Source organism: Anoplopoma fimbria, chromosome 12, assembly GCF_027596085.1.
Source record: "Anoplopoma fimbria isolate UVic2021 breed Golden Eagle Sablefish chromosome 12, Afim_UVic_2022, whole genome shotgun sequence".
Classification (NCBI taxonomy): Eukaryota; Metazoa; Chordata; class Actinopteri; order Perciformes; family Anoplopomatidae; genus Anoplopoma; species Anoplopoma fimbria.
Genome location: NC_072460.1, coordinates 11,260,963 through 11,272,800, shown reverse-complemented (window position 1 = coordinate 11,272,800; position 11,838 = coordinate 11,260,963). Strand labels below are relative to the sequence as shown.

Here is an 11,838-nt window from a genome sequence, read left to right as displayed (position 1 = left end):
TTAATTCAGTTAAATCGACAAAAGTCTGTGTATATATATGTATTTATTCGATCACATTTATTAATTTGATGTCCTGGTGCTAAATTAGAGTAAGGAGGAGAGAGACATGTGCCTCCCCTTATGTGCTTGGAGTGTTGCAGTCCTGCATGAAAGATGCAACACTCACTGTAACCGGCTGTGGGAGAAGCTGCATAAGAAAAGCATTAAGTGCTGGCTCAACAAGGTCTATTTCAACAATGGCAATTGGGAATTTGGAGGGAGAACCGATGTTAAAAGTTTGGCGGCAACGTTGTGAGCGCGTTCCTCCATTCAGTCGCTAATGAGAATGATAATGTGTGGCTCCTCCGACGACCCCTACCCCCTTCAATAGCAACTTCTCCCAAGGGACGTGATTGCGCAGATCCCTGAGGGACATTCAGTCCTCTATAGGAATCCTTTTCATCAGCGAAGACTGATTCCCGCCTGTTTCTTTTTATATAGGGTTGATGATACATAATATAGATAATTTCCTTAATAACTTTCTACGTCCTATATATTGTTGACCCTGCACCTCAGTGGAGCAGACAAACAATGCGGAATTGATGATCCAACCAGCCCATATCTGGATATAGTCCTAAATGACACTACTAGCAGCTGACTTCTGCATAATGTCTTGATACTTCAGCCTAAATGCATGTTCTGCTATCTTTGTCATTATGTGTCACTATTATTATTATTATTATTACTAATATTATTGTTGTTTCCAATGCTGTGTGCTGTAACATTTATCTTAGAATTACTCTCTCTCTCTCTCTCTCTCTCTCTCTCTATACACCAGTTTCTTTATACATTTACTTAAATGTCTTATATATGTATTATACTATTGTTTGCTTGGTTACCTAATTCGGTGCAAACAGTATGATTATGTGATTTATTCATCTTCATTTTTATTTCCAAACACCAGAGCAGAAACTACAGCTGCAACCTGGCTTGCTCATAGCATGCAAGATGTTGCCACATAAAAATTGGACTGGCTCGAGTCAACTTCCAACGATCCCTCGTATTTACACCGGACCGGGTTCGATTCTTGGCGGTCACGCGTGTGTGTGTGTTCGCCTCCTCACCTCCGGAGCGGCTGCACGACGCGGCCTGCCAGCGGGGCTTTACTGACTGGCGCTGTGCCCGGCCGCAGGCAGACTAGTTCGCTCGGTTCTCACGACCTCAGCTCCACAAAGGCATCTCTGAACTATTAACTCAGACACGGAGGCAGTAGAGGCGACCGCAGAAGAACCCACACACGCTGCCAGTATGCCTTCTCGCAGGAGGAAGCTGCTCGAGCGTCACCGGCGGTGGGTTTCAGTGTGCCATCTCTACCAACGGTGTCATCTGCAGGGCACTGGCACCCAGCGGGGAAGTGAGAACGCGACGAATAACAAGACAGTCCCACTGATAGAGGAAGATGAATATCAGGAGTTGTGCAAGTTGTCAGTGCCAACACATCAATCATCAGTCACAAAGGCAAAGTTACAGGAAATGATAGCGTATTTCTTTTTAATTCAAATTTCAACAACGTATACATTTGTTTTAGGACACATTGGCTTGTTTCCATGTATCCTTTACGTGCCTATTTCCAAAATAAACTTGTTCCAAACTTTTTTTATCATGTAATCTTTATACCACTGCATGTTTTATGGCGGGTCATATTGACAGTAGTTTCTGCAAAACTTGATATTCAGAGTTGAAGGCAGCAATGAGAATGTTTGTCTTGTGTTTAGCTGGTGGTCAGGGCTGAGAAACACTTTTAAACCGACTTAATTTTGGCCTGTGCCAGCAATGCGCAGCCACGGCGCGCCGGTGGAGTATTACATGTTGAGGGGGTTTGGAGCGGCGGTCACCAGGCTGTAACCTAACCCCGAGGAAAGGGGCCCGCTGACTGCATGTGGCTGACTGCATGTGGCTGACTGCATGTGGCTGACACACGGCTAGCGCCACGCCGACCGGCCCGGAGACACGGCACTCAGTTCCAGACCCCACTCATCGGAGAAAGATAAGTTTACACCCAGGGATAAACAGAGACAGGGGGGAGAGATCGAAAGGGAGACCTTTAATACACTGGGAAAAACGTGCGTGAAGCTGAGAGAAAAAACAAAACACCTGGCCAGATGTGTCCACGGACTGTATATAAATAAAAGGCCAATTCAAATGATCTTGTCAGTGAGTTTGTGTGGTAGAAAGCGAGTGATTTTGAGAGGAAGTCATAATCGATCTTAAAATGTTCTTCAACATGGAATACGTTTCTTTACCTTCACCGACCTCCTCAGGTTTCCCCGCCATCAAAACAAAGTCTAACCAAGTTCCCTCGTTTTCTCCTTTATTGAGGTGTAGGCCCACTGGGAGTGGAATTGAACAATTGATAGACAAAAGGAAGCGAGGATCCTTCCATATTCTCCTTTCACTGAGGCAATCTGTTAGTGACATTAACCCCTGAGCGCATTTCCCAGGCTCATGAATAGGGTTTAAGACTTCTTAAAGCTCCCGCTGCATACAGGATGAGACCCCTTTCAAACTTTTAATTACCTTTATAGCAATAGAAAAATACACCCCTATTGTCCGCTGGAACCATTCTCCAGCGGGCCAGATGTAAGGAGCTCCCGCCAAACTGGTGACAAGGTGGCCACTTCAAACTTGCTATATTAATTGATAGGAGTTCATATTGGGAACATAATCGATGACTTGCAGCTTCCATTTGGCCTTAGCTTTAACTAATGTAAGTCTGTTAAATTGTTATACTCCATAACGTCACCTGTGCCTTTTACGCATGGCTTCAAAAACTACTGAATGATCCATCATTTTCTTAAATAGTATAATCAAGCAATATGAAGTTGATAGAAACAGGCTGTAGACAATACATTAATTTCTGAAAAGTAATTTATTTCAACAATGGGCCATCACCCAACTTCAGTTTTTCTTTTCAACACAAAACAACAAAGAATATAAAACACAGCTTTGGTATAACAATCAATAACAAAAATCTGTACAAAACGAAAACCTTTTCATAAAAAGTACTTCATAACAAAAAAAAAATCCTATAAATCTTCCACAAGTACAGCATATTTATCACCGACATCCAAATGTTGGAATCAGATAATAATTATATATTGCCAAGTAAGGCAAACCTTGTTCCATACAACGAAACAATGGGAACTACTGTGGGGCATTAAGTGGCTAGAGTCACCGTCCCGTTGCGAAAAAGTCACAGGTTCGACCCCCCGCAATAGTTGTCTGTGCAGTCAGTTAAATGTCTAAACTGGAAAAGTAATGCAAACTGGTTTGACACGAGTCTCTTGTCCCTCGCGCTACCAAGGCCTCCACACAGGCTCGTTGCCCTCCGAGCCGGTGCTGACTCCGACCGGGCTCACCGCCTGGGACCCCCCGGAGAAGGACGTCATGCCGTGGATTGGAGAAGCTGCAGTCGATGCCGAGCCTCCGTGCACTGGACTGGCGTTGAGCGCAACAGGCACTCCTGCGTTGGCGTAAAGGGGGATGACGGGGGCCGTGGTGGAGGCGAAGCCCGGGTTAGGGATCAAAAACGCAAACTGTCCGTCAGAGGCGGGCACGAGCTGAAACCCACCGAAGACCTTGGGGGACATGGCTTCGATAGGACTGAGTTTGGAGCCCATGGCAGCAGCGTTGATGGGCAGAGTGGATGGGAGCTGCACGTGGAGGGGCTGAGTCAGGTGCGCCTGCTGGGACGCGGCCTGCTGCGGGTAGTTCATGGACATCATCTGGCCCATGCAGCTGGACAGGTGGTTGAGGAGCCTCGATCTCACCTCCGTGTTCACCCCCTCTGAGGTGGACAGGAAGCGGGTGACCTCGTTCATGCACTCGTTGAATCCGGCTCTGTATTTGCTCAGGACGGTGGCGTCTGCTGAGAGTGCTGCTGGGGGGGGGAAGATAGAGAGCAGATGTTAGAGACGGTTTTTTTTAAGAGTCTTTCAACAGCCTCCTGATGCTTTCTTATTTTTTATTTTATCCACTTATTTGATTTGAACTTACCACTCATCTGTACACGCTGCAGGTTCCTCAAGTGCTTCACTGTCATTTCCAGGATATCTGCTTTTTCCAACTTGGAGTGTCTGGAGCTCTGTATAGGACAAAACATGAAAAGTTGAGTTTGTATTCAATTGAAAACGAAATGATCTATGAACATAAGATGGAAGTTAAAGGCATCAAAATGATCTCAACTTACATCTTTTTTTAGTGCGTCCAGGATGAGAGTCTTGAGCTGCCCAAGGCTTTCGTTTATTCTTGCTCTCCTTCGTTTCTCCATGATGGGTTTGGATGACTGCAAAGAATAAACAATTCAACATTAATTTCTTGATATCCATTTGACATATATCAACTTGCACACTGCACGTCATGTCATAAAACGGTTTTTTTTTTTACTGCAATATTACAATAACCATTGTAACGTTCTCACTTAAGAATAAAATAACTTACTTTTCTATGCTCGCTGGCATTTTTCGGTTTGTCCGGTGTGTGTGTTCCGTTTGCAGGGGCACCGGCAATGGGGGATGCCGTCTGCTTCTCCATAGTGTCAGCTGGCATCGTCGACCAAGCCAGGGAAAAGCGTAAAGAAGTAAATCCTCTTTGGAAGCTCGTGGAAATATATAAAAAAAAAAACGTTGAAAGTTCACGTTGAGAACATACACGAGATTCCCGTCAGTCCCGCCGATCAGTTCGCGTCACGTCGCTTGTTATCACTGAGCTGTCATCTGATTCGGGAGCGTGCGTTGCACCGTGCCGGGGCGAGTCTCCGCTTCTGCCGCGGACACACGCCGCTGCGGTACTTATAGACGGCTCGCGTGCTCCCAGTTCGTGTGAAACCCTCTCTGCATTCTTTCCCACACTCGCCTCAGCCAATGGCAGAGAGGACTCACCCATTGGGCGCGGGGCAGACCGCTGATTGGACAACACCCCCGCGGGCCGTCAGTCACGCGCTGCTCAATCAGCCCTGCAGGGACAAACAACAAAGCGGAGCGAGCGGCAGCGGCCGGGCTGTGAAGTGATAAGGGAGGGGAATGCGCTGGATGTTTGCTTCCAACTTTGCTCCGTGCACGTCAAAAATGTTATAGGCTGCAGCTCTGTGTGTGTGTGTGTGTGTGTGTGTGTGTGTGTGTGTGTGTGTGTGTGTGTGTGTGTGTGTGTGTGTGTGTGTGTGTGTTGTTTGTGTATACGGGAAGAATGTAGAGTCTGTATTGACTAGGTCACAGTGCAGTCTGTAGACTTCTTGTGGTAATAAATATTAATTATTTCAGTTTTATGGCTGCAGATTGATTTTTGCTTCTGACAAAATAATAAGTAAAGGGAATATTTAGGTGCGAATGGTATAAATGTGTGTTTGTGCCAACATATTCATTTTCTGTAAACTTGTATATTCTCTTTTCTAAGTTGAAAATGTCTGCTGCAACTACTAGCAAAACCACTTTATTTTATTTCAAGCATTAACATTTTCTATGCCTCGCATTAAAAAAACATACGCATTATCTATTTTTAAGACTCCTCGCGCGCCTCCAAGGAGAAGTCATCGGTAATGGCACGCGAGGCGGTTTGCAGTAGCACGCACCAAGCCAATGGCATGCGGCAACTCTAGGCAAATAAAGCAGAGCGCGCTCTGGTTGGCTGCGTGGACAGCTCTGTGTCAATCATCCTGGCGCGGAAGCAGCTCTAAGGGGAGGAGGAGGAGGAGGAGGAGGAAGAGAAGGGGGCACATCTGTCCGCGTGCCATTCGCGTAAAGTATTCTCCGGTTTACGCGGAGCACGTGCCAAAATTTGCAGATTACAGCCTGGAGACCTAGGAGCATATAATGTCAAACCTGAGGATGTGGAAACATTATATCTAGGTAGAAAATAATCATGATAATATTAGACTCGAATAGAGTAGAATATGCACATGTGGACTACTAGTTCTACTTACTACATTTAGGCTGTATTAGAAATATAATTGGGCTGCAGGATCTCAGTTTCCTATGAGTGCATGTATAATCATCCAAACACATGAAGATAGTTTCTCTCACATTTAGGGTAGTTTTTATTAGAGTTATGTGCGAATGTTTGAAACATGGTGTGAGTGACAATGTTTGAAGGAGAAGAGCACCATCTAGCGACTGATTTGTAAAAAGTTAATCAACTTAACGTGATTGATCAATAGTCTCAGCTTTAATAATTCATTTTAAATGAAGTATCAACTGTAGACTAATGGAATAGGTGTTTATGAATGTTTTGCATGGGATTTAATGATTATCTAGTTTGTGCTCTGCAAATGATATCCCTATTCATATCAGTTAATGTCCTTACAATTTCTAAAACATAATGTAATTTATGTTTTTGTTTTTGTTTGCTGTGGTATATAAACTAGAAAAAATAGAGAAAACCTTTGTAAGAAGGAACAAAAATATTTTATGAGCATTGTATTGAGATGACCACAAGGTGGCACATGTGGGTCCAAATGATTTATAATTTGGACCCACATGTATGAGTAAATTAGTAATAAACAAAAAAATTGAATGAAATGCAAAAGCTTTTTTTTATATATATATTGTAATCATATATATTGCACTTCATGTTATCATAATCTGGTGAATTTTTTATTTCTTCTTATATCTGACCAATGGTTATTAAGTCAGACACAAATCAAAGATTGGTCAAATGTCTTCTTTTCCCTAACAGTTAAAGTTAATATATGAGAAAAGAAAAGCTAATCAAAATAAAGATGAACAAGTAAAAGTAGGCAATGAAGTGGCAAGAGGGAAATCTGAGGAAGAAACCACTAAAGGAAATAGTTGTATATACAGAATATCATTTATATTACAAAATGAATATGTGCTGTAAATATTTAATATTAACTATATGCCCGAAAAAGGTTTTGCAAACAACAAATGCTGTGTGTATACATGTTTAATTTAAATCTATCACGCATTTATTGCATATGTGCACATGCATACATACACCCTGTACTCAAACAGTCTCTGTGAATGTACAAATACACATATATAAAACTATATCACTAACTATTTTACAGATATACATGGAAATACTAGCATGTCATTTTTAATCAACTTATATATAAAATAACGTTCATAATATATGCATGTACTTTGTTAGTATCATTTGTAACGAGCAAACACTGATTCTGTTACAAAAAATAAAAGCAAACACAATGTTTATTGTGAAGTATTAACTTACTTAAGCCAGTTTTACTGTGTTTTTTTTGCTAATTGTAAAACAAAAACACAAAACGGCTTTAAAGAAATCTAATGTGAAGCTGGTGTTTTCCCCAGTAAAATGGTTATTAAATGAAGGAAAAGATAAAGTGACGCATGAAGTTGCTGATGCCAGGTGTGCTTCTTAAAACACAATGTGACAGTTTCCGGTCACCTTTCATAAATCTGCAACTGTAACACAGATGAAAACTTTATGTGAAAGAGCAGCAGATTTCCATGTTAAACCAGTAGGTGTACTGCAACAATAGGAGCATTACAAAGTCTAAGGAGGCGTAGATGTCATAGTAATCTTAAAACTGATGACAAAGTCTGTGATCCTCTTTTGGTCAGCAGTCTATTGAAACAGGCCAAATGTAATAAAATTTTGCTAAGCCCTGCTTCAGTCCAGTCTCTAGTAGAGTATCAGTCATTGTTCAGTGGCTCATGTCCCCCCCCCCCCCCCATGGGTTAGCTTTGCTGAGGCATGCTGGACCCCTGTTTACCCAGGATCCTGAGTCTCAAGAGCCAGCTGTGTGTGCTTGTGCTCACATCGCCTTTATTTGCTTTCGGATCGGCCCAAATGATGCAGATCTAATTCTACAGAGCTCCGCACAGATTACGCAACTGCTCCCTGCAGCAGTGGAGTTAATGCGATTTTTGGTTTAATAATTCTGTATAAGTGAAGCGGCACCTGTTGAAACTGATCTGAAGTCAGAACAAGTCTGACAACCCTCTGTATTATCCATCAATAATTCCCCACTCTTCATTCCTGCGTTTCAAAGATCTCTGGCTCAGACAACAAAGAGAGCAGGAATTCCCCTTCAACTGAAAGAAACTTTTTGAGTGACTCCATCATTAGAGCACCATTAAAGCTGATGCCAACATTGCTGGGAATGTAAAATCACTGCGGTGCTATAAGAGACAATCAACATTCACCACAAGAGCCAAAAGTACTTGCTTTTTGACTTAGCTTTATGAGGTGGAGGTCTGCAGGAGGAGATGAAAGGGCCCAAACAGGAGGGAGAAGCTGTGTTTGCAGAGTTCAGTAGTCCGTTGTCCAGATCCGGTGAATGCTCAGCAGCTCCTTTTGACCACCGCCTTCTTAATTTGTTGTTGTACAATGAGCCTGTGCACTTCTCCAAATCCATGTGCAGAATGTAGAAGGAGAGTCAATTATATCTGTATTAGCTGGTGTCGGCCGGACAATCATGTTATACACACTCCCCAATCAAGTGCTGGTAGATGTGTTTACCACGATGAATCACTTTGATTCACTGAGCCGTCACAATGCCTGTTTGGGAGGATTTTGCTTTGTTTCAGATACTGTGGCTATTTCAAAGAAGCAAAGCAGAAAAGTGACCAATCTGGATTCTGCTAAACCTGTGAAATTTGTACTTTGTTGCATAAATCTTATTACAAACCTTCCAAATGTGGGTAATACACAGTGGTGGAATGCATTACAAGTACTGTACTTTACTTGAGTTTTTCCATTTTATGCTACTTTATTCTTTTACCCCACTTAATTTAAGAGAGAAATATTGAACTTGTTATTCATTTGACAGCTTAAGTTATTTTACTCCGTGGATCCAAAATGGTTAAATAACCTCCACCTCTACCAACTACAACTGATGCTACATCAATAATAGTCCACCACTATAATATATTGGATTGTTTTGTATTTTATCAGTTTAGTTCAATTGACTTTTCTTATTCAACATTAAGGTCTAAATGCCATTTCAAAGTTCAACATTCAGGTGGAGCAATGCTGAATCATTTATGTTTTTACTTACTGATCTAAAAGTAGTCAACTTTAAATATGCTGAGTCTAAAAATACTGAAATCAAATACCTATTTTGTCTAAGTTTCTAGTTGTACAGTGGTTACTCAGAGAATAAAGGACATAACCTCAGTGTCCTCACTGGTAGCTACTAATAGTACATATGTACTTTTACTTAAGAAACGTTTTCTTTGCATGACTTTACAATGTGGTATTACAACTTTCTTATGTAAATTATCTGAATACTTCCTCCACCACTGGTGACACAAAGTAAAATCCAGAAACATGATGGTGATCAGGACACAACCAAGTGATGTTCCGTTTTCACATCAGAGATGACAGCACGACTTCAAAGGTCCTGTTAGTACCAGTTAGTGCTGCGAGGTCTCTGAAACAAGTAAAGCCAGAAACCCAACACCAGCAGATCTAAGCTTCTGAGTGAAAGGACACCTGTGGCTGCTGCATTCACCTCCCACTTTAAGTAGAGGGATTTGCAGAATACCACAAACACAGGGTTGATGGTTCATTATGGAAACTAATTAAACTAAATATTAACAAATATTTGCGTAAAGATATGTGCTCTTTTCCTCACAGACATTGGCAAACGATCTGAAAGGATTTTCCCCTGCCAGGATCAGATTTTTCATGTGCATTGTTGCTAGGGATTTCTTAAATTTGGGAGTGGCCAGATGTATTAAAAGTTTTTTTAACATCCATCAATTGTGCTGGTATTAAATCAGCAATTTTCCTGCTCAACTATTCTGTGTTTGATGTATTACCAGGACTGCAGGGTGCCTTAAAAAGAGGTCAGAATTTAAATAAATTAATATGAATTTGGAAATATTTCTCATGGCATTACAGGGGTGGGTGTGTTCAGTCAAAGGCTTCAAAGCTGCATGTTTGCACCACAAACGTGAGGGAAAGTGGTATTTTTTCACGCACTTTCACTTTATTCTTTCTTAATCTCATTACTCCCTCGGCTGTTTTCATACCTGTGGAAAAAAAACCCTGAGATCAATTATATTTGCCTCACTTTTCAAGCGGCTTGTTGTCATTTTGCCATCTGCAGACCAGCATGTCCAGTACAATGTGGTGTATTCACGGAGCCTCTTTGGCTTTCTGAACAGAGAGGGACCCTTTTCTCTTGCTTCTCGCCCCAATTCAGGGCTTTCTTCTCCCTTTTAAGTGGGCTGTTGATGAGGTTAGTCTAATCAGATTAAGTCAACTCACATTGGTCTCTGCAGTTTGTTTTCCTTCCAAAGGCGTCCTGACATCTCCTATGCTTTTTCTTTATCCTCCTCTTTGCACTTTTCATCCAGGCTTCCACCCAAAAAAACCCTTTCAGGAGAGGTCCCAATGGACTCCTTTATAAACCGCAGTTCCCCAATGATATAGGTTATTTAGAATGGGTCACTAGACTGCTATGCATGGGAAAAGGCCTTTAAAGTTGTGCAGTGACGCATTTGGACATTTCCACTGGTGTCTGTGTGAATGCAGGAGATTAGGTAAACACAAAGCACTAAATCAATTTTTGGAAATTGCTGGAACCTTTAATTTGATTCCTAAATAAATGTTTTAGGGAAGTTTTGTAAACTACAACGCTAATGCAATCTACACTTTTATCTAGAAACTTGGATGAGAGTAGAGTTTTCACGGCCATCTTGTTAAATAGTTTTTAAGTGGAATAAATACCCTTTTATTGTTTCGATTTAACAAGATGTGAGTGTTACACACAGTGGCTTTAAAAAAACAGTAATTACCCAGTTAAATCATCACATACATTTTGTTGTTTTCCTTTAAAAAATCCCTAACATTTCTTCTGTCGAATGAAAAGATTACATGTTGTTGTGACCATATTGTCCATTTGCAACAAACTATGTTTTGGAAAGAATATCCAGAAACTGTGGCATTTAAATATTAATATATTTTTCTGTTTGCATGGGGAGAGACTTTCACAGGATGTGAATCGTTTTTTTGGGTGTTTTGAACGATTCATGTCATGAACTATTCCCACACACTGAAAAAAGTCAGATCATTCAGATGATCAAAAACAAGGTAGTGACACAAATGTATTACTACAATTAATTATAACTGCCTATTTCTTCAAAAATAACTCAAAATAATTCATTTTAAACAGATTTAATAATTGGAGGAAGTCATTAAAGGAGGAAAAAGTTTGAAGAGTTCTTGACCCCACGATAAAATCAATTATTTTTCTCTAAATTTGATTTGATTAATACGCACAGATGCCCAGTTAAGAATACACCCCCCACCTGTAACTGTAAAATCTCTGAAGTTCTCATCAGTGGTGTGCCGTAACTTGATTCCCCCACTAATAACAGGCTTACAAAGACAATGAGCACAATGAGTACAGAGGAGGTCTTTTCAGATGACTTCAGAGCCCCCCCTGAGAAAAGACATGGCAGCCCACTGACTGAATGGGAGCTGTAGAACCATTTCAAGCTAATGGATCTGAGAGACTGTCCACATAATTACATTACAGCATTTCAGCAGCCCTTTGAGCTCCACACTTGCAGCTTGGGCACACCACAGCACTTCATTCATATCATAGCTCCACAGTGGAATGTGCTATGACAGATATGGCCCTCTTGGGCACTCTTGAACAAGGTTGCGCTCCACGGGACTGGCAACCCCCTCATCCCTCTGCATACAAGTTCTTGGGTTTAAAACAGAGGGTGGGCACTGCGAAGACAAAGGATCAAACGTGAAGGGCAAAGAAAATCTAAGAAACCGACTTAGTGTCAAATAAGTGATGTTTGAGTGCAACAATATTCATATTTTTCAAGTTAACCTTAATTT

General features: G+C 41.4%; 1 protein-coding gene across 2 annotated transcripts; it reads right to left on the bottom strand.

Moving 5' to 3' along the window:
• Positions 1-2,926: 2,926 nt before the first annotated feature.
• her9 (hairy-related 9) lies at positions 2,927-4,820 on the bottom strand. Of its 2 annotated transcripts, none has more exons than XM_054609520.1 (4): positions 4,480-4,820; positions 4,229-4,324; positions 4,036-4,123; positions 2,927-3,919 (listed from the first exon to the last, which is right to left on the bottom strand). In XM_054609520.1, exons 1-4 carry the CDS (start codon positions 4,585-4,587, stop codon positions 3,336-3,338), a joined length of 876 nt encoding a protein of 291 aa, XP_054465495.1. In that variant the 5' UTR covers positions 4,588-4,820; the 3' UTR covers positions 2,927-3,335. The 2 variants fall into 2 exon arrangements, with proteins under 2 accessions (XP_054465495.1, XP_054465496.1); XM_054609521.1 differs by having other exon boundaries at positions 2,927-3,916.
• Positions 4,821-11,838: the final 7,018 nt, after the last annotated feature.